We start from the raw sequence: 23,033 nt of genomic DNA on the forward strand, positions 1-23,033 counted from the left end.
TGTCGCGACACGACCGCTCGCGGCAGGGCCCGCCTCGCGCGCACGCTCGGAAAAGAGCGGCGCGGGCGGGCGGGGGAAGGGAGCGGCGCGGCCCTCGGGCATGCGCAGTGGCGGGAGTGGAGCGTGACGGTGCGCGAGCCGCCTGTGCTTGGGCGCCTGCGCGCGGCCGCGTAACCCGGAAGTGCTCCCGGCGGGTGGCTTGCCTGCGGTCGCGGTGGGGCCCTGCACGCTGTGAGCCCCTCGGCCGCGCCGCCCTTCCCCGCACCCGCCATGTCCCGAGGCTCCAGCGCCGGCTTCGACCGCCACATCACCATCTTCTCGCCCGAGGGCCGCCTCTACCAAGTCGGTGGGTGTCCGGCCCCGGGGATGCTGCCGCTGAATTGCCCCGTCACGGGCTAGGCCTCCACACGCCGCTGCCGCCTCCCGCCGAGCGGGGCTGCAGCCAGCTCGGAAAACCTCCGCCAAGCCTGGCTGCCTTTGGGAAGGGGGGGAGAAACGTGGCGCTTCCCGTGGCCGGGGAGTCTCGGTGCCCTCCGCGTGCGGGGAGAAGCGTGGAGCAGCTGCTGTCCCGGTCGTGCCGGTGTGGGGGCCTGGGAAAGGGACCCTCGCGTGAGATAAGGAAAGCTTAGAGCCAGGGTGGGCCTTTTCGAGTGTCCCCTGCCACGGGGAGACACCTCCTGTGGTTTCCCGGTGTTTGATTTCAGGTGCTTGGAGACCAAACTGACAGCTATCCAGAAACTGCTTATTCCCCCTGAAGTGTTTCTTTCAGTTTACCTTGTCAGACTTATGAGCATTGTGTTTTGGAATCTGAGAACTACTATAGGTGTTTGAATGAGGACTTGAACTGTCTCAAACCCTGCATGTCAGACTAACAAAGTCAGTTTTTGGAGGTAACATGCTCTTGTCACACCTGAATGCTATTTGTTCTGTACAACCTGGCCTGTGAGGCAGCAGCAACCATCCTTTGATTCCAGGCTTCTTTGAACATTCTGCAATTAAGCTGCAGCCTTGCTTCATCTTCTGTGGGCCACTGCAGAATACTTGATAACAGCATAGTCAGCTTGCAGTCTGGCAAGACAATGCATTGAGAGTGCTCCTGAAGGTTCCTCACGACAGGGCCAGGTGAATTGTTTTGGCATCCTCCTCCTGATGCCATCTTCCCCTGGAGCTTAGTGGCTCTTCCCTAGCTGCAGTGGCTAGGGAAGATGCAGTGTGCAGATGCACACGCATCGCACAGTATGTCCATACATCTGTCTGTTCTCCAGGAAAGGAGGTTGCTAGCATCAGGCTGCATGAATTGTCTATGGTAGTCAGTAGTTTCTTTTGTGTCTGCCCTTGAATTTTTCTCAGGAAGAAGGCTATGTGGCCTTCACGGGCAGGCGTCCCAGTCTTGAGCAGTCCTTTCTCCAAGGAGCAACTAGGAGAGTCCCCTCTGTGTAGGTGTCTATGCACAGGTAGAAAGTTAGCTGTACTAGATACCTATATACGGGTGCTGTCTTATACCAGGGGTGTGTATAAGGCTTATGTGCAACTTGCGTAGTGAGCCTTATACATATGGGTGGTAGGTTCAGTGCTTCTCACACAGGATGTCAGTGGCTCTGTGATGGAAGAGTCATGGACTGCTGTTGCCATTAAAACAGGCTGGTTGGTCTGTGTTGCCTTTCTGGCTCTGTTGCAGTCCTACTGGTTGGGAATGTTTTCTGCATCCTGTAGCAGAGAGGAAACTGAGCTTTGGTTTTCTACCTCCTGGATATATTCAACCATTAGGTTAATGTGTGAGAAATGTGTGGTACCTCCATATCTTTTACCCAAGTCTTAGAAGCAAGTATCTGCATGTTATTTGAGAGCCTCTGCACACAGCCTGAAGCTGTCTTAAAGATATTTTTGAGTACCTGTGTGCTATGGAAAGAAAACTACGTAGGTGTGCATAGTTAACTTAAAGCAAGTATACCTGCATCCAGGCTGATAACTCAGGCATGGTGCCACATTAGTGACCGTTGGCGAGCAGCTAGCCACAGCATGGGCAGAAGGCTCATGTTTGCTTGCAGTCCAATATCTGAATCTAACTTTTGTCTTTCTTTCATTCTTTTTGAATTCACTACATCCTTGTCTATGTGCTGGATTCAGATTAACTAGGTGCTGTCAAGGATGGGCCTGGACACATATTGCTCTAAGGCTGCCTTAAAACTTGAGTTTTTTCTGGAAGTTGGCAATACCTGAACAGAGATTTCCAATGTAGTGATATTGGACTGAAATGCCTGTGCTTTGCCTTAGATCCGTCTTCTGCTTCCAAAGCTCAAAAAGCTCATGTGCCTTTGAAGTGATCTCACATTAGAAAAGTAACTGTTATTTCATGTACGTTACTTGTTGCTGTGGTTAAAATCCCACAGAGTACCAGTGTTGTCTTGCCGCCTATTAGTTCTAGTCTTCAAAGGTGATATTTCATCTAAGTGGGATTTTGGGAGGTAAAGAAGATTATTATGGTCAAATTTCTGACTGTTGGGATGTATTCAGGGAACAGCAAGGGACTGCTGTTTTCAGAAAGAACGTGTGCAGTACTACTGAAATACTTACATAGCAGAAAACAGACTTAGAACACCACTAGCAACCTGGATTTGTTATACTGTAAGAGCCACTTCACTTTTGGCTTGTCTCTTTGAAAACTGAGCAATGCAGATGGTAATAGGAACAGGGCGAGAAGGGACTGCAGTTTAGCAAGCCTAGTTGTCAGTACTTCTGAGCAAAAGCGGTTTGTGAGGACACTTATTCCTGCTCCCACCTAAGTGTCATGAAATCACAGAGCGGCTGAGGTTGGAAGGGACCTCTGGAGGTCATCTGGTCCAGTCCCCTGCTCAGGCAGCACTACCTGATTGTCCAGGGCTATGTCCAGATGGCTTTTGAATATCTCCAAGGGTGGGGACTTCACAACCTCTCTGGGCAACCTGTGCCAGTGCTCTGTCACCCTCACAGTGAGAAAGTGTTTCCTGATGTTCAGATGGACCCTCCTGTGTTTCAGCTTGTGCCCATTGCCTCTGGTCCTGTCACTGGGCACCACTGAAAAGACCCTGGCTCTGTCCATCTTCTTTACACCCTCCTTTCACTTACTTGTACACACAAATAAAGAAGTGTTGCAGAGTCCTGTCCTGGGGCTTCAAATATGACCAGTTTGCTGGCAGTGCTAGCTCACGTCTCACTGGATTCTGTGCTTTGCTGCAGGCTAGCACTGATCATCCCAGGGAAGGCAAGTGAAGAGGTGAGCAGAGTTGTGCATCTAGTGGAGAGAAAGGGAAAGCATTCTTTATGGCATGTTTGGGTAACCAGTAAATGCTCTGATGCCTGAGAATAATAAATACAATGCCATAAATACATAGTAATCAGCCCTTCCACAACACTGACTCGGCAGATTGAACATCAAGATCCTGGTATTGCAAGAGTTGGTCTTCATTTTCCGATTATTCCTCTCCTGTTGTGCAGTTTCTTGCATAGATTTGAATGCAGCTTTTAAAACAGCTAAGTTTATTGCTCCAGTTATTTTAGAACACAGTTTTAGCAATTTGCTGTACTGTTGGTTAGACATGTTCTAAATTCCATTCTCATTCACACAGTTAACAAAAAGATCATCTACATTTAGCTACTGCCTGAAACGTGCCTCTCCTAACCAGATATTAAGGAGTTCTGAATGTTTGTCATATGTTGCCAGACAAACAGTTTTTAAAGTTGTTGTTCCTGAGGCTTTTGAAACCGTTGATCAAGGGAAAATTATTTCATTGATCATATCAATATATATCCAATACAATATCCATTGTATTTGTCTGAATAGCACTGTTTAGTTGGCATGTGCATAGATTTCATTTTAAAAAGCGAATAAAAGTATTGCAGTGTTTGATCGTCAAATCGGAAAACGTGATAGTAAGGTTAAAACCAATCTTTGCCTGGTCCATCATTTCAGTTTTCATCTATATCGGTTAAAATCTGGAAAAGAAAGTTGCATCCCTGCAATGGTAATAATACTTGAATTACTAAACTTCTGCATGTTAAAAAGGACCGTTTTGGTCAAGTTCAGAAGAGCCTTTTTGTTTTAAAACAAATGCTGTTAAGCATTCTAACAACAAAAAGCGTGGCCAGAGAAGGGCAACGAAGCTGGTGAAGGGTCTAGAGAAAAAGTGGAGTGGCTGAGGGAACTGGGGCTATTTAGTCTGGAGAAAAGGAGGCTGAGGGGAGACCTTATCACTCTCTACAACTGCCTGAAAGGGGGCTGTAGAAAGGTGAGGGTCAGTCTCTTCTCCCAAATAACAAGTGATAGGACAAGAGGAAACAGCCTCAAGTTGCACCGGGGAGGTTTAGATTGGATGTTTGGAAAGATTTCTTCATGGAAAGCATTAGAACAGGCTGCCCAGGGAAGTGGTGGTGTCGCCATCCCTGGAGGTATTTAAAAGACATGCAGATGTGGTGCTTAGAGACATGGTTTTGCCAGTGTTATGTTGATGGTGGACTCGGTCTTAAAGGTCTGTTCCAACCTAGGTACTATGATTCTATGAAAAAGGCAAATTATTAGAAATATGGAAAGGAAGTAGTGGTAGTGCTTTTATGAAGAGAGTAAATTCCCGTCAGAAAGTTGTTGTGTGCATTGTACTACAGACCTTAAAGACACAAAGTGTTACGCAAGTGTTAAAGTATTAGAAAGGCCAGAACTTGGTGAGACTTCTATGTTGGGGGGAGGTGTGTCAGAGTTATTTGTACTGATCTCTCTAACCTTGTTTTTCATTAACTTTTACATATTTTTCTAGAATATGCTTTTAAGGCCATAAACCAGGGTGGACTTACATCTGTAGCTGTTCGTGGGAAAGATTCTGCAGTAATTGTAACACAGAAGAAAGTACCTGTAAGTAGTCCATTTTTGAGGGGGAGGCTGGAAGGAAATACGAAAAAAGATGGGAGTGGGACTCTGCAACAATGATATTACATTTATTAGCATTGACTACATTGCAGTTTGAATTTAATATCTTATTATCGTTCTGCTTATCACAAGTTCCAGCTCCATTTAGTGCTCAGCTGTACATTTCCTCACCAAGTACAGTAATATGAGTTTTCTCTAGCTGTCAAAGAATTAAAGCTAAAATATAGAGTTGGGTCTGCTGTACTTTGGCATGCATACATTACTCTAGCTTGTAAGGGCTGAGTCAGCCATAATCAGTTTCCTGATTTCTTTAATTCCTACTCAGAAAATGTTATACCCATCCCAAAACAGATTTTCATGAGTGTTTTAGCACAGTGGTGATGTATTGTTGACAAAGGGGGAAGGCCCTTGTGTTTGAAGGGCAGCATGCAATAAGGGCTCAAGTTTTTGTATGTGTGTTCTCAAAGTTTCTTCAGAGGGAAAAGGATTTTGACGTTGGTCATGCTCTGTCAGCCTTTTCCAAATATTGAGGTTTCTATCTTACTGTTCTCCTATTTCTTCCTTCACATGCCTATAGAAGTAAATAGTAGAGAGCCTGAAAGACATTTTTTAGCTGTTAGTTGATTTTAATTTTTTGGGGCTCTTCTGTAAATACCAGAGCATGCAGAGTCTGTCTTTCTTGTACTTGAAGAACAGTGTTTTCTATTAGTTTATTCCTATTTCCTCTTTAGGACAAGTTACTGGATTCCAACACAGTGACTCATTTATTCAGAATTACTGAAAATATTGGCTGTGTGATGACAGGAATGACAGGTATTTAATGCACCATCTTTTTAAGTATCTGAAGTGTGTCGTTTTTTTTTTATATAGATCGCCAGCTTTGCAATCACATAAAACAAATAAGTGCTCTAGGACAGTTGTTCCACTCAGTCTGGTTTTGGAGAACTTGTCTAGTTCTAATATGTATATTTAAGGCAACTTAAAGTTGAGCTTGAAATTTGCATTCTTAAGCAGTGCTTGGAATAAACGTGGTACATGTTCAGTGAAATTAATGAGAGTTCTTTCTGTTTAGCTGACAGCAGATCCCAGGTGCAGAGAGCCCGCTATGAGGCTGCTAACTGGAAGTACAAGTATGGCTATGACATCCCTGTGGATATGCTGTGTAAAAGGATTGCAGATATTTCTCAGGTCTATACGCAAAATGCTGAAATGAGGCCTCTTGGTTGCTGTAAGTATAGAGTATGAAATTAATCTTTTCTGTTTCTTGTCTGAGCTTGCAACTTCAAGTATAAGAAATTCTCACTCATTTTCAAATTGTGCGAGATAGGGATGTAACTGAAGGAGTAAGAGGGATGAACAGCCAAATGAGAGAGCAGTACTGGAAGTTTTGAATTGGAGCCACGATTTTGCCATTGACTCAGCATTTGAATTGGAGTAAATGATTTAGCCTCTTTAAAATGTACGATACTATTTCACCTTAGTTTTTTGGGCCTAGTCTGCTCTGCGCAGTGATGTCTGTGAACAGGAGATGCTTTTTTCACTCGTGTCTCTGTCTGGGTAAATATCACTGTTAAAACAGATATATGGAGAGTGCAATTATGTTTGTGCAGGTTTTGTGGCTTTTTTACCTAAGTAGTATGTATAGGACAAAAATGTGCATAATTTTTGCTCTTAACCTAACCATAATATATATATATAATGTAGAGCAGAAGTGCTTAGAAATATTTCACTTGCAAAAATTTCTACACCTGTCTTGTTTTAGAACAACAAATGCAGCTTAAATAAATAAAAAAATGTGTGTAAAGTTGGTTTTGTAGCTATTCCTGGTCATCTGTGTGTTCTGAGATTGGTTCTGACTTGTTTTTTCTCTTACATTTGGCTGTGAGCAAGTTATAACCATACTGTTGGGCTGTCTGGGAACTGAGATAAAAAGCAGTGTTTCCTCAATTACTTTTTCATTAAACATTCTGTCTGGGTTTCTTTCTGTTTGCTTGGGTTTTGGTTTTTTTCTTTTAAGGAGAATGGTTTCAGAATTGATGAATCACTTCTCGTAATCATAGGCACTAGCACTTCTCACTAAAGAAGTAACGTTCAGGGTTGCACCACAGTTTCCATGATGGGGCAATTTTCCTATGCTTGTCATGTTCAGGAATGATTGTTTCTTTCTTCCTTTGGCATTTCCCATGCCTTGATACTACTGGAAAGCATTGTTGGTTTGTTTTTTTGAATACATGAATAAAAATGTATTCTTAACCTTCCTTAACCTTTTTTTTGAAAAGCTGATGGGAAATTTTTTTTTCTGTTGTAGTAATTGCTGCTCAGAAGCTTGTCAGCTGTAGCTATTAGTTAGAAGTTATGCAAGAGTAAACCAAAAATCATTTAACACCTTAATCTTGTTCTGTGTTGGTTTTTTTTGCCCGTATTGCTTTTGAGTTATTTTTAATATGCATATTGTGACTATACAACTGTAAATGTAGAAGCGTGGGTGAACACAGATGCGTTTCAGTGATGTGACCAGTTAGTGTTACTTGAAGTCTGTCCAACTTAAAAGCATTTAGTCATATGGTCTTCAGAGACTCAGTTTTATGTTCTGATATTTCCACATTTAATTTTGGATCTTTTTTTTCCTTTAAAGAAAAGAGGAAAAGGGATGTAATGCGGTGCTTTGCAGGATTACAGTCGAGAAATCTAAAGTTGATCTCTTAATATTTCCATTAATTTCAACATATTTGTAGAGTTGCTTTCTGGTAAAAGGCACCTGTTAATAGAACAGTTATGTATGCTTTTAAAGTGTCATGCAATATATAGGAAGTGAACTTTGGTTGCATTAACTTTGTATCAGAATTAATAATTTTGTATTTCCTGACTTTGTGGTTCTCTATACCTGAGCATGGCAAAAATGTTTCTCCTGAGTAGCCTTCTTTGGGAATGATAGAAACTGAGTTGCTCACTTGGTAATGAGATGCTGGTAAGAAATGTCAAATTAGAGATAAAGAGGAAATCATAGTGCTAATTTTGGACTGGTTCACAAAAATGTACTGCTGTGCTTGTACAGTTTTCACAGGAGAGGAGTATCTATTCTGTTCTCTAGTTAAATGGAATTGCTAAAATTGCAGAAAGAAATAAATTAACAATTTTTCTCTTCAAGGTATGATTTTGATTGGTATTGATGAAGAGCACGGCCCTCAGGTATACAAGTGTGATCCGGCAGGTTACTATTGTGGATTCAAGGCCACAGCTGCGGGAGTTAAACAGACAGAGTCAACCAGTTTTCTTGAAAAGAAAGTAAAGAAGAAATTTGATTGGACATATGAACAAACAGTAGAGGTAGGCCAGCAGAAAGAAATAAAGATTTGTTAAAGTATTTTTAATGAATATGCTGTATGTGGGCTTGTGATATAGAGGAATGCAGTTAGGTATTTCCTGTTTTCTTACAGTTCTGTATTGCTGCCAGAGCAGGTATAGCTATTCCAACCAGAAAATCTTTTGAAGGTATTTTGCAAATGTTTAAATAGTCGTCTGATCTGCTTTTTCTGCTTTACCTTAGCTGAAGCACAGTCTATCATTGTAGCACTCCCACTGTAGCTGGCAGTTGGCTACTACAGTGCTTGGTTCTGGGGATACCAGTACAGTTTACTTTTAGTGGCACTTAAAACAATCTTCATGTTAGAAATCATTTCAGACAGGACAGGGTAGTGCTTTTCTGTCAGTTTAGTAAATATAACGCCCTATAACCTATTGTTACGCCTACTGTGAAAACTGTTGTTCAAGGCCCATTATAAAAAGGTATCCGACTTATAAAATTAGTTCACTGACCTATTTTATAAGTCATCCTTACTTTTTTCACTTACACTGTAGAGATCTGTCTAAACAGTCCTCTTCTGTGGCCCACCTGTTTCTCCTGCCAAGCTTTGTTCTTCTCTCATGATGTTACGTTTCCTGCATCACAAGATCAGCAGTTGAAATGAGGAATAATAATCTAAGCAGCTGACTACCTTGTAAGATTAAACAAGTGTTGTATTGAGGTCCCTGTGAATGCTATGCAGATTCAGACCTTCCGCTAAATTACTTCTGAAGTCTACGTAACTGTGAAAGTACCATTTAAACAGAAAGTTCTTCAGCATAAACTCATAAATTTTATATGTATATCTTAATAAGTACCGATTTCCTTAATATGTGATTTATTTAAAGAGGAGATTCTGAGAGAGTGAAATTATCATAGCATACTGAAATGGAATGTTTTTGAAATTCCCTCAGGGATCCTTTTTTACCCTGGCTAAATATTTTTCACATTAAATGTATTTTTCTGTCACTGTTTGATTATACTGTGCATGTTTCTTAGTTGAGCAGTTGGAGGTAGATGAAACAGTCTTGTCATATTCTTGTCTTTAATTCATAAAATTTCCATGGTATGGTGCAAATACTTGATTTGTATTTAATCTGCCAGTCAAATCCCGGATGCGCTTCTATACCTTTTATTTTGTCTTGGAAAAAGGCTGAGATTGTGAATGTAGATCAGACACTGTTACTCTAAAAGTCGGTAGTGACAGGAAGAAGCAAGTCTATCAAACAAAAACGAGAATAATGTTTTTGTAATGTTCTTCACACACTGGCTTTTTTTTAAAAGCTGGTGGTGTGTACAGGTAATGCTCCAAGGATAAGAATTTTGTTTGGGGTTTTGAGTTTTCTGTTTGTGGTTGCTTTTGTTTTCTTTTTTAACAACTTGGAAGTCTTCTGCTATCTATATAGTTTTATAGAATTATCACACAATCCATGTATTATCAACATATTGAAAATAAACTTTAGAAAAGTCTTGTCTGGTGTTCTATGCTTCGTAACGCATTACTGATCAGAATTAAATGCCAACATAAGTGATTTGATAAGCATCTAGCTACGTAGCTGGTTTATGGAACTTCTTTTTGTGTTGAATCATCATTTTAGTAATACATCTTTAGCATTATTATGACCCTACTGCAGGGTTAAGTATGAGTGAGGTTGCAAAGACTGCTTTTTAAAACAGGTGATGGTTAGGTTGGAAAAAAATAAGTTAAGCCATGATGAAATGCAGCCTTTAAAAACAGGCAATGTAATTTTAATTACCAGAAGAAAAGGTGAAATGGAAGATACGCAAGTGGCATGTGCTTTGAGTAATCTTGGACTGTAATGATGATGTCTGTCTTGTTTGCCACTAGTGAAACATGTTCTGTCCTTGGGACCTGGGGTTTTAACTTTTGCATGATAAGAGGTTTTGGTTTTGTTGTGGTTTTTCTTCTGCTGCAAAAAAATGACACATTCTTTTGTTTTTTGTAGATTAGGCTTTTTAGGGAGCGGACCAGAGATGGACTGTATTCTGTAACAAGGGGAAACGATTTGAAACTTTTCAGCTGAGGTTTTGAGGTGGAGTGAGATAACTTAAAACTAGAAGGAAGGGTCATTGTTAATGCTATGTCTATTAAAAAAAAAAAGCCAGTTCTTGCTGTTTAATGATAGGGTTTTTTTGTCATCTTTCAGACAGCAATAACATGCCTGTCTACTGTACTATCCATTGATTTCAAACCTTCAGAAATAGAAGTTGGTGTAGTTACAGTGGAAAATCCTAAATTCAGGTAAGTGATCAGTTTTGATAAAACTTGGTGTGTTTCTCTGGTTATATGCAATTAGTTTTGACTTCTTGTGTAATGCTAAATAGAGAAAAAGATAAAAGTCAGAAGTTGAAATTCTGGAGTTTGTTTTTTTTTTTTTTTTTTACTTGTAACTCCTCAAAATGTGTAGGGGTAAAAGACATTGTTTTTAAAAAAAATAACAACACAATTTTAAAATGTTTGACATGGTTAAGAGATTCAGTAGACAAAAGTGTTACCTTTTATTTCTTAAAAGGGTATTGCTTAATACGATGATTAAAATGTAGTTACCTCTCATCTGGATGATTTTTCATGCTTAAATGCATTAATTAAATTCTTTGTACTGGTATCTGGAGTCCACTTCCAAATCATAGTCATGACAACTAACGCAGTAAAGTCTGGTTTATATTTGGGAAAATTTTGCAAGTCCTTGATTTTTATTTAATCCTTTTCTAAATGGGATCTTTAAATGACTCTGGTTTATCTTGTCACTGTAGCACTTTTTAACATCTTAGTATATAGTTAATAGATTATGAATTTGTATGATTTGAAATATTTTATTTAAATTTGACGAGATTAAAAGATCCTGGATTTAAAAATCACTTCAGTGATTTGGAACTGGCTGAACTTTTACTTTCTGAGTATACTGCATTACCACCTAGCATGAAAGCAAGACATCTGCAATTTCCTCCCTCCCCTGTTACTGCCTGAATATGAGTGCAGCACACTGTGTGCTGCAAGGTTACTTGGTCAATCTATCAAGACAACACCTGGAAATCTTCCTGCTGAGGGCTATACCTCACATCAGATACAGTGTCCTTGACCGCCTTCTCACAACACAATGTATAGTTATGGAAGTAAGCGTGAAATGTGGGAGAATAAGTTTGGGCGCTTTTTGTTAATGCAAAAGGACCTTCTAGGTATGTCTTACCTAAAGTTTAGTTAAGGCTGGCTTGCTGCAGAGGACCTCTGTTATTTCTGCCTTAGTTTTTTATTGCTTTTTTTTAATGACAAAAAAAAAAGGAGGAGGGAACAGGTAGGTGGGAAAGAAGTCCTCTGCTGCTTTAGCCTATCTACTTGGTAGGTGGGATTTGGAGAGAGGCTTCAAACCTTTGGGTCCTACAGGTGCAGTCTTTTGAGTGCTTCCTAATGTGTTTAAAGCTGGCATGGTGATGGTGGGTTTGCATTTGATGGTGTGTGTTTAGGACAACAGAATACCATAGCATTTTTGAGAAAGCATGCAGTAGCTGCATTACCCCTTTTCTACTGCTGCTCAAGGGTCAAGTGCTAGCTCTCTGCCAAACTTCATTTACCGGTCTTATGTCCTTTTCAGAAAGAATGGATAACAAGCAGAGGGAGAAGGCTATGAAAACCTGTGTCCCCCTTGGAGTAATCATACTAATTACCATACCCATTCTTCTCACTAGGTCCCAGCTTGCAAATGTATAACTCATGAAGAATTACCTGTTCTTTTTCTGATGTTTATTACCTCTTTGCTCTCTAGTCCCTTTGATTCTTCCTTTATTTTTCAAAAAGGATTGCAATGTCGGCCTGTGGCCCTGGCAGCAGGGCTTTAAATGGTTGGAAGATGTGTTGTATAAAACTTATTTGTGGGGATAGCAGTTTGTAATATTGTAGCTTAAGGCGAAGAATCATTTAAGCTATTTAAGATTTCTTTTTGTTCTTTCAGGATCCTTACAGAAGCAGAGATTGATGTGCACCTTGTAGCTCTGGCAGAGAGAGACTAATTAGCATTCCTGTTTGCATTGTCTGTGCTTCTGGCCAGAGTATTTGGTGAAAAGAAAACACTTATTAATGGCTTTAGGTTATGGGTGGAAAACAATGTTCACTATATGATGTATTTTACTCTGTACAAATAAAACAGAGGTTTTTGAAATACTTGGTGTCTCCTTTTAATGTAATTATTTTTAAATTTCAGTTCTATGAAATTATCAGAATGCTTGATGACTTTGAGCGTTTCTGTGGTGACTGCTTGCCTTTTAGTTGTATTTTAAGAGAAATTTTATACTCTGCGCTGTATTTTTAATCTGAGATAATTGGCTCCTAGTGTAAATTTTTCTGTCAGATTGTGGGGTGTGTATCTTGAGATAATTCTTACATTTACATGGGTTTTCTTCTTGCCCTGATGGTGAAAGGCTTATAACATTACTGGTTTAACTGTGGGGAAATTAAGATCTTAATGTTTGCTCAGGTTTGTATGAGGATTAGGACAAAAGTTGAAGGAAAAACTTGAGCTGCAATTCCCAGTGCATTCCTTTAAACTGATTTATTTGTGGTGCAGGTAGTGAATTTAACAGACATCTGCTATAATTAAACAGCTTTGAAGCTAACATTTATTTAGGGGAACAGATTCTATATGCATTATACTTTGGGATTTTGGCTGTTTGTCACCTACCTAGTTTTGAGGCTTTGAACAGTGTCGGAAACAACGTTGCAGCTGGATGGGGCCAATAGACAAAAGTCCCTCAACAAGAATGTCCCTGGGAAGCAATTCCCCTTGCTCCTTTAAAGCTTTTGGGTTAGGAGAAAAGACGACTGCAAAAACTTGAGTCAAGGTGAAGAAAAATGCATTTTTGTTTTGCTGCAATTGCAGAGGTTTCAGCCTCAGCAGCAAAAAGGGAGATGATGAAGTTGTGAGGGAGGAGACACTGAGGAGAAAGGGAACATTACCGGCCATTTTTAGCTGTTGGGTAGACATGAGAGTCTTCTTGTAAGAATGCCAAGCTAATATGACTTGGCTCCTTACCTTCGTTCCTCTGTCATGCTATTCCTATGTTGGCTTCAGTTACTTCCAAATTCTCTTTAATTTTTTTTTTTTGATACCTTTGGGTAAGGCTTATAAGTCATCAGAAACTGGGTTGCTTAATTTTTTCTTTTTGCTTTACAGTTAAAGCCCCTTGAATGTGTATTTTTCCAGTTCATTGTAGTAAAGAAGATGCAATTATGTGTTTGGTGGTTTTAATAAAAGATAATGCAAACCTTATTTGACAACTGAGTTGAGGAGATTCAGATGTATTGTGAATTGTTGACTTTACAAAGGTTCATGAATTGCCATTAGTGCCTCCAAATTTCAGCTTCCCTCGTGTCAGATAGCGTAGTATACATGATAAGATGAAGCCACCCTTGCTTCTGGTTTTGCATTGGTTATCTGAGAATTCTGTGTGGTTTTGTGCAATGATTGGCAGAACAAATGCTAATGGCACATTTGGAAAGGTCTGTGGTGTTCAAGTGACAGCTGAGTTTCTGAAACTTCCTAGGACCTTTCTTCTTAATACTCCAGTTCTATAACAACCTGAAATTTGTGTAGACTTGAGTCATCATTTACTCTGCTATAAAATATAATGCACTGATACTTTGTTCTTGATGAGCTTTAACTATGTATATAAAATTTCACTAATGACTTCTTGAACATAACAAATTAAAAAGATGACGACAATCAGGGACCCATGTGACTAGAACACATTTGCATAGTATTTAGCATTAAAACTCCCTGAAACACCTTTAATTCTAAATTTTGGAGCTTGTATATGATTGTGTAACTCAGGTGGTGGTTCTGAGAGCAATGGGTGTTTGTTCATACCTTACACTTCTGCAATGCAGAACATCCTATCTTGTGTTCAGAGATGATGAAATAAGCTGTCTACAATACATTAACTGGGAATGTTGCATCTTTTCTAATAGGCAGTTAAAATTGCAGGAACTAAAATGTCATTTTTGCTAGTATTTTGCCCTGTAGTGAGAATTCATGGCTCTCTTTTCATACTGATGGTGGGGATTTTTCTTTTTCGGTCAAAGCTTTTTGTTGTTTAAGATAAGGCAGCTACACAGATTGGGATACTTGATCTAGTGGGAAAACTCCATGTATTTCAAATACACACGATCACGTTCCTCACACCCCGAAGCAGATAGCACCTGCAACGAAGCCGTATCAGCCATGGCTGACGTTGAACTGTACCTGGTATCGCCTGCTGTTCCAAACCTGGCACTTGCAGAGAAACTAGAGTATGCATGGTATGATCCTAACGCTTCTGGTTTGGGTAGAGCTTATCAAGAGTGATACCAGAGTTGGGCTTGTTCCATATATTTGTGGTTTGTTGTGCCAGTGCTGAAAACTTTGGTAGATGGCAGTTACAGTGTGAACGCATGAGTAGTTAAGCAGGAATAGGATCAAGTCCTATTTGCATACTAGACTCAGAGCAGTGTTAGCTGTACTAAACTCGAAAGGGCTCTACACAGCCTTGTAACTGTGTCCGCGTTGTATTCCCAGGTCTCTTCATTTGTGGTATAGAGTATAAGGATGCAAATGCCAAGTACATGCGGTCAGCTTAGGTAAATCGTTATTTATTGGACTCTGTGAAAAGCATCTGGATTTCTTATGAGCGACCCCCCCCAGCTCGCGGGGGGGGGGGTGCCCAGAAGTAGTAACGGCATGTATTACAGACAGAAATAGCTTAATAGGGAATCTTGACATAAATAGTCTGTGGATCATCAGGAGCTGTCTGTGTATTCATCCTGGAAACCAGAGATGTTAAGGCAGGCAGTAATGAACCTCTAGAATTTCAGATACTTCTGAAGTGCAAGATGTGGTACTGAATCAGCTTGTAATGCACAAGGTTCAACAGTACCTTTTCACCATAAAGCCTCCAGAGATGACAGTCTAAGCACAGAGAGGTAGATGGGGAGTTTAGGTGGAGCCTGTACGAGTAGATACGTTGTAGCAATTTTAATGGCATGGAATAATATGCTGCATTCTTCTCTGCCTTCTCTGTACTGTTTCTTATTAAGCCAATGTCCAGGTGTGCCAAATAAAAAATATTTTGGTTCAGTGCACATTGTTGGAAGTAAGATGAAAGAACTAGGTCTGTAGCTTGCTAGCATCTGAAGGAAAAAAAAAAGAATTAACTTTCCTATTTTTTCCCCTGACACAGAAGTAAAGCCCGCTATTTTGAGTTCTGCAAAACAGCAGCCTTGTTGGCTCATGAGATCAAGTTTCATGAAGCGTATCCATGACAGTATTCATGTTTTCTTCTAGAAAAAACCCTACACTACCAGGGTAATAACGGTAGGGGCATTGCTTTTCATTTTGTAATCAGGGATTATTTTTTTTTTTCAGATGGGAAGTTCTTTTGTCATAGCTTGTTCCAGCTAGTTCTTGCTAGTAACAATTTGTTCTGTCCTCTTGTTTTGCTGTAACCCAAACTATTTGGAAACAATGCAAGACATCCTGTAGTTCAGGATCCGTTGGAACAGTGAACTTAAACCTCTCATGCCCAAGCTAAAACAAGGATCATCACATGCTTATATAAAGCTGCTTAAAATAGAGTCTGGATTTTGTTTGTTTATCATGATTCTCACATTCAAAAAAACAAAACACTTTCTCCTGTCCTTTGTACTATGTCTGTATAGATAAACTTGCATTTCTTAAATGACTGTCAAAAACCTCAGTTAATAGCATTATTTGCTGCTGTTCACCAAGCTTTTCTTAGCATAGGAAGCTTTTCTTAGCCTAGGAATCTTTTCTGTAGTAGTAGTCTTACCCGTGCACCATCATCTATGAAAATTCCGTGCTACAATGTTAAATGTGGGAACTGTAATATACTTAACAGTAAACCTGATGAATAAATAGACCCAGCATATCACTAAGTCAAAATCCAGCTAACTGTGTTTGGCAGAATTGAGTCAGCTACAAAGAAGTGTGTGCTTCCATTTTTTTGGGTGAGTCTTTTTGTCCTGGCCCTTTTCAGAACCGTTCCACCGTAGTTGAGCCTCCCAGTGCTGCAGATGCACTACCCAGCCTTGCTCTGCAACTCTTCGTGGCTTAACTGATATAACCCACGTTGAACCACAAGCCTCTGAAGTAAAGTTTCCTAGATAAAGCTTTAGCAGTGTAGTATGCAGTGCAGCTTAGGACACACAAGCCAAGCTGTGATTTTTTTTTTTTTTTTTTTTTTTTTTGTCAGCAAATTATATCTGTTTGTTTTTTCCCACAAAACTGCCTCTTGTGACACCCGCTGGCATAGAGAGTTGTGAACGTAAGGTATTTAATCTTTTATGGCATTCCTTAGACTAGACAGTAATCCTTTCTCAAGTTAGAGGGTCAAACTTGGTAGTTGTGGATGGAGAAACACAGCATGAATGTGCATGGACTCAGATTGCATGGTCAGCAATGGGAACTCCTTTGGGTGACATCTCATGTTGCTGTGATATTTGCAGGTGTGCTTGTCCTCATCCCACTTTTGATCCCAGCTGTGTCCACTCTCTCCCTTCAGCCAGCACTCATGCTCATTTATGTTTGTAATGAGCCATTATGTTTATTAAACTGATGGAAAACATTGGATTAGTGACCTGAATTGGCTCACTGTAGGATCAAGTCGGCTGTAGTGCTGGCATAAAGGAGGGAAGAGGGAAATGGGATTTCAGTGCCTCTGGCTTAAGCTGCTGTGGAAACCACAGCCTGTGTCACCAAAGAAAATGGAGTAGCCATAGCTCAGTATCCCCTTGACTGCTCTTTGACTTAAACTTGCCTTTGACTTATATTTGCCTCTGTCAGCAGGTGACACGAGCCTTAATTTGAGCAGCATCAAGACTACCCCTTGATTAGGCAGGGTCTAGTCTGAAGAAGGTTTCTTTGGGGGTGGTGCTGTTACAGCGGCTCCTGCCCAGTTCCTCTGCTTGTATACCCATTGTGTAGCCCAGCCATTTCCAAGACTATCCAGGGAACCTGATTTGGAAACAAGTCTATGTTTAAAAAAAAAAAAAAAAAATAAAAAAAATTAGGAAATCCACTCAGAGAAGTAGGATGAAGTTGGTTTGGACACTGGTTAACCTCGATCCTGGTCGTGCAATAGTAGTACCAGCACAGGGGGCAGTGCAGGACAGGATCCATAAGCAGGGTCTGGTTAAACCAGTGGTGCATCTGGTAAGAGTGGACGTGAAAATCCTCCCTTGTAAGCAAATATTTTTCCTCAGGGAGAAGGGGATATCAGTTCTCTGAATCTGTCAAAGCCTCCTTTCTGGAATCTAACTGGAGGCGGGGAGGGTCTGTCTGGGCAGTGCAGGTTTGGGACATTCAGGAAGGTAGAACTTGCGACAAGGTGTCAAGAAAACCTACAGCAAGTTGGCTGCCACAAGGGACAGCCGCCTTGGATTGGGTTTTAGCACAAGTGGGATGGGCGGCGTTTCTTTCGTTCCCTTTTCCATCTGCATCCCTTAAACCACTTGTGGCTGTGCATACCTTTAGGGTGTTGTGAAGAAATTTATTTGCATTGAATGTTAGCCTAGTTTCAGTTAACACTATTTGGAAATGCCTGGCTGACAGAAAAAAGAAAAAAAAAAAAACAAGAAAAAAAAAAAAAAACAAACACCAAACATTTCTCACCTAAGGATGTGGTTAACCTTGAAAATAGGCTACCAGGTTAGCTTAGTTACTCACTGCCCCCGAAGGTAACAGGATGCGCCTGTGAGAAGGCTGGAGGGTGGCTGTTGAGGCCGTTAGCAGAAGGGACGGGAGAGAAAGGAGGATTTTTGGTGATGACCGGGAAGGCTGCCTGACTTGCCGTGAGGTAGTGGCAAGTTGCCTGAACCCTCAGTCTCTGCTGGGTTTCTTAGCCTGTAGCTCCTGGTCGCTCTGCCTCGTGGGTGTCTGCGTGCACATGTTTGTTAAGTACTTGTTAGAAGATTAGGTGATGATATTCCCTGTTCTTATCTCCAGGAGAAGTTTCCATTGCTAACCTCTCTTACCTAGTAACAAACCAAGTAAATAAAGTACAAAATAGCAGTGTAAAATTAGCTTTGTAAGTGCAAAACCAGTTATATCCCTTGGGTGACAACAGCACTCACCAGGAAGTAATTTTTTTAACTTTTTTTCCTACTTTGAGTACTTTGCACTGACACCTACACCTTTCTCACTCCAACGCAGGAAACAAACCTGAGCTCTTGTCTTGTGTAGGTAGTTGAGCAGGGAACATCTGCCTGAAGTGCAGTAATGGTCCATACATTCACAGGCAAGAGTTACAGAGGTGGGCTGCAAAATAAATCTGAAGCGGGGAAAAAAAACCCAAAAAGTCAGACGTTGTAAATGTCCTGGCATCCAGGTGAGGGTTTTGATGGTGTGAAAAAGGGCATGAAGTTGTCCAGAAAAGAAAGATAAAAAGAATTAGTGACAAGTAGCATTACAAATCATCTGTATTACAGGAATGAAGTAGTAAAGGTTCTTCCCCTTCAGTTTTAAGAGGGGGATTTAGTTATTAATAGAGAAAAAGAGGGTAAAATGGATTTTTCTGCTCTCTGATGCTAGACCTATTGACAAAAGAAAGCACGTGCAATGCATTCAGTAGGAGGATGACTGAGAAGCCGCTTCTGTTAATGAAGCACATATTTGCAAAATGATGTTACAGCCCCTATTTCAAATGCGGGTAGCAATAAGTATGTGATGCTTTCCCACTTTGGTAGCGAATCAAAACACATACCATCACAATACGTGAACACTTGTGCTTTGTAACAAGAACTGAGGTGTGTGGATGGATACGTGCTGTAATCCAGCTCGGCCAGGAGTGTGGAGCTTTCACAAGGGCTGCCGAGGCCAAGGTGTGCTGCAAGAGCAGAGCAGGCAAAGGGGCTTGTTTTAGCTTCTTGGCTCAGGTTTGTGATGTTCGGCTCTTGGCCTGAACAGGCAAGGGGGCAGGTCCACAGTGTCTTTACCGGATCTAAGTTGGAATCGGCTGCCTTCAGTTGCCATCCCTTGTGCCAGCAATGGCATCCATGTGATCACAAGCTGACCCAGTTCAGGGAGTCCATCTGGGCCAGTACTTGTCCCTTCTTCACTGCAGAATCAAATTTTGTCCATTTCGGCTCACCACTCAGTTGCATGAGCTCCAGTGTTTGTAAAGGGGAGAGGATAAGATCTTGTGGAAAGAGGGAATGAAGGACCCAGTTGAGCACAGGCTGATGTTTTGTCATCCTGTCAGAGTGCAAAAAGCACACCCCTCGATTTGGTTGTGCCACATGCTGCAGGTTGCCATGGTTATATTGTGTTGGTATCTTAAACCGTTTTGAGATGGATAGTTACCTAGGAGAATAAACAATTGCTTTTTGCCAACTTCAGCTCGTGGCACTCTCCAGCAGTACAAGTACAATCCTCCAGATGGTACTTCAGCCCACTCTGCAGGTACCTACTCAGTCACAGCCATACAAAGCGTGTGAAATTCTTCGTACACGTGCTTCTCTCAGTTTTGCGTAAAATGGGTGGTTGAAAGGGCTGGATTTAAGATCTTGCGGTTACTGCCTGGAATCGTTCCTGCTGGTGAAAGGCTCGAGCTCCCTCCCTCTTACTCTTGACAAATACCGTGGAGCTGCTGAGACAGGTTTGCTGTGCTGGCTACTATGTGGTTGCTCTCCCGTAATGTCGCCATGCCTTCTCAAGGTCTGTTGGAAATAAATACATAAAATAAAGCCAAAGCCTTAATGCAGCTCCAAGCCGAAAGATATGCTTTTAACACAACTTGAGTATTTGCAATAAGCGTCAGCAAAACCTCAGCACTCAGTTTTGCGCATCCGTTGATTTTTAGAGCTGGGAAAGAAAACTGCCTTGTCCGCAGTGAGCGGGGTCATGTGAGGACAGCCGAGCCGGAGAGGAAGGCAGCCCCAGCACCACTGTGCTCGCGCGCGCCTTGTGCCACGGGCTGTGGGAGAGGAATCAGAAACGGCGATTAAATATAGTTGCAGCAGAACCTGCTTGGCTTGTTTCGGCTGGGTCTGTGCTTGACGATTTTGATTAAAAATATCCTCGTGTGGTGCAGTCTCAGCCACGGTAGCAACAGGGCGGACGCGCCTCTACCCGGCTTTGAGGGCTGCCTGCTCACCACGCTGCGGCCGGCTCTGCGGGGCACGGTGCTTCGCTTCCCTACACCTATGGCGTTACACCACGGGTGGCTTCGGAGGAGCCCCCGACCACAGTGAAGCACGAGGAAAAATCGCCACCCTTCTTTCCTCTTTTTTAATCGCAAGTTATGATTATTCCAACCATTTTTTAACAGGAATAGAGGGTGGTCTCGTGCAAACTGACTGGTTTCTAAAAACTGCTCTCGTTTTCAGGCGTCTTTAAAGGCTCTTATGCCCACCTCACAGGCATGCTTTCTGACCTGAGAGAGGGGACCAGTGTTCTTTTTTGGAGAAAAAAAAAGTCTCGAGAAGTTCTGCAAGAAGTAAATTATAAAATACCAGGATAAGGACCGTTTGAAATTTGTGAAATCGGTGCTTGTCCGAGTCCTGTCCCCTCCAACTTCCATACGCTTAGCAGTTAATTACTCCTCTACTAAGCTGTAAACAGCAGAAACTTTTCCAGGCAATTTTCCCCACCCCCAGCCGCTCCGAGGCCCACCCTGAAAGCAGCAGCAAAAAACCTGTGCTTGTTTTTGTTGGTACCACACCTATGGCACAGGGCTCCACCCGGGAGGGAATTCCCACGCTCGGGTAATTGCACGGCAGTGGTACCGCCAAACATTCAACAAGCCCAGGACCCAACTTGATTGCAGATCTTGTAAATAGAGTAGAAATCTATGTGGACGTGCATGGCTTCTTCAGAGTCCTTTCCCCCTCTGAAGATTTTCTGTGCCTTTGAATGTCCTGCAGCTATGCCAGGCTGTATCTGTTTGGGGCAGAGAGGTATCATGGCCTTCGCAGATGGAGCAGTGTGGTTTTTCTGTTTTGTTTGGGGTTTTTTTTTTCTTTTTCCTGTCTTTTTTTTTTTTTTTTGACAAACAATGAATAATGGGTTTTCATCTGCTAAGACTAGAGCGGTCTGGTCTATGCTTTTATCTCTTGCGGTCATATGGGCAGTGACATCTTTCCACCTAGAGGCTGTCTGTCAAACCTAATTATGTTTCAAACACTACAATGCAGATAATGGCTTCACAGCAAAATTCCCTGCTGAGTTAGCTGCTGCATCTAAGACGAGCGTGGAAATTTGGGGGTTGGCCTCTTCACGAGCTTTGCAAAAAGGTCTGCTAGGACTAAATTAAAAGACAACTTAGAGTCAGAGGGTGTGAGCGGGGAGGCGTTGCAGGCTGTGCGGGGGTGATGCAGCTTATCTGTGCTGAGGCACACGTACGCACCCCACCCCGCACCCCCCTCCGTGCCACGGAGCGTGACACACTCCCACCGCCCCGCAGGGACATGGGATGGGAGGGCACTCAATGATCCCAGTTGCCCTGTGGTGCGTCTGGACAGGAGATGCTGGGAAGGGCTGGAGGGTACGATGCTCGCTGCTGGGGAGCAGCTGCAGGATGGCAGGGTGCAGGTGTGGATGGAGCTCGTGGGTCAGTTCCACCTTCCCCAGGGTCACGCAGCAGTCTGAGCCCTGCCAGCAGCTTTCTGGAGTGTCAGCAGGTCCACCAGTAAAGGCGGCAGGAGGTTGGTTGTGCGCTTCACAGAATGGTCGGGGTTGGAAGGGACCTCTGGAGATCATCTAGTCCAACCCCCCGGCCAGAGCAGGGTCACCTATAGCAGGTTGCACAGGACGGCATCCAGGCGGGTTTTGAACGTCTCCAGTGTGGGAGACTCCACAACCTCTCTGGGCAGCCCGTGCCAGTGCTCTGCCACCTTCAAAGTAAAGAAGTTCCTCCTCATATTTAGATGGAACTTCCTATGTTCTAGTCTGTGCCCGTTACCTCTTGTTCTGTCACTGGGCACCACTGAAAAGAGACTGTTCCCATCCCCCTGGCACCCTCCCTTTAAGTATTTATAAGTATTGATAAGATCCCCCCTCAGTCTTCTTTTCTTTAGACTAAAAAGATCGAAGTGCCTCAGCCTTTCCTTGTAGGAAAGATGCTCCAATCCCCTAATCACCTTTGTAGCCGCTCTCGCGGCTTACAGTGTCCCGCCTGGTTTGCGTGGGCCTGCCAGATGATTGCCGTGGGCTGCCTGGGGTGGGGAAACCACCACAGCTTCAACTGGGATCCACCTTACTGGCTCAGCAAGAAGCAGAGGCACCAAAACCCCCTCCTGGTTTCCCTGTTCCCAGACTTCTCCTCCATTCAAAAGTACCGTACAATGTTGCAGTCTGGGAAACCCCTGTCTTGCACGGTTTCCTTCCTCTTTTCTTCTTCCTAAAACGTGGTGGCTTTGTCATTACACAACCACACAGTGTCCTCTGAGCAAGGAAAGGCGAGAGCACGGCAGTGTGCGAGCCGGAGCGGGCGCTGGGTGCTGCTCCGTTCATGACAGTGTCTGCAGACTCACCTTCCCGGGAGGCCCTTCTGGCATGAGGAGGAGGGAGGGATCCTCCTTTTGCCCTCCACCATTTTGTCAGAAGAGTAGAGAGTGCCTCCAGGATCAGGCAGCTTTCAAAAACCACAAACTTTCTACCTTTTTTCCAGCCAAAACGTTCCCGATTTTAAGCAGATAAGGAGCAAGAGAAAACAGCCTCGGCGGCGTGCAGACAGAGGGGAAGAGGTGCTGTACAACCAGCACTAATAGAGTTTTTAACTTTAGTAGAA

The 23,033-nt window shown here is 42.4% G+C and overlaps 1 protein-coding gene across 1 annotated transcript; it reads left to right on the forward strand.

The window, feature by feature from the left end:
* Window positions 1-157: 157 nt before the first annotated feature.
* PSMA6 (proteasome 20S subunit alpha 6) lies at window positions 158-12,417 on the forward strand. Its single transcript, XM_082486014.1, has 7 exons — window positions 158-346; window positions 4,788-4,882; window positions 5,629-5,710; window positions 5,970-6,125; window positions 8,046-8,224; window positions 10,409-10,503; window positions 12,209-12,417. The coding sequence occupies exons 1-7, from the start codon at window positions 271-273 to the stop codon at window positions 12,264-12,266; spliced, it is 741 nt and encodes a 246-aa protein (XP_082342140.1). The 5' UTR covers window positions 158-270; the 3' UTR covers window positions 12,267-12,417.
* The last annotated feature ends 10,616 nt before the right edge of the window (window positions 12,418-23,033 follow it).

Source organism: Vanellus vanellus, assembly GCF_965231255.1.
Source record: "Vanellus vanellus genome assembly, chromosome: 6".
NCBI lineage: Eukaryota > Metazoa > Chordata > Aves > Charadriiformes > Charadriidae > Vanellus > Vanellus vanellus.

Coding starts and splice junctions, on each gene's coding strand:
- PSMA6 (XM_082486014.1), top strand. CDS start 271: ATGTCCCGAGGCTCCAGCGCCGGCTTCGACCGCCACATCACCATCTTC. Junction 5,711..5,969: donor TGTGATGACAGGAATGACAG/GTATTTAATGCA, acceptor CTTTCTGTTTAG/CTGACAGCAGATCCCAGGTG. Junction 8,225..10,408: donor CATATGAACAAACAGTAGAG/GTAGGCCAGCAG, acceptor GTCATCTTTCAG/ACAGCAATAACATGCCTGTC.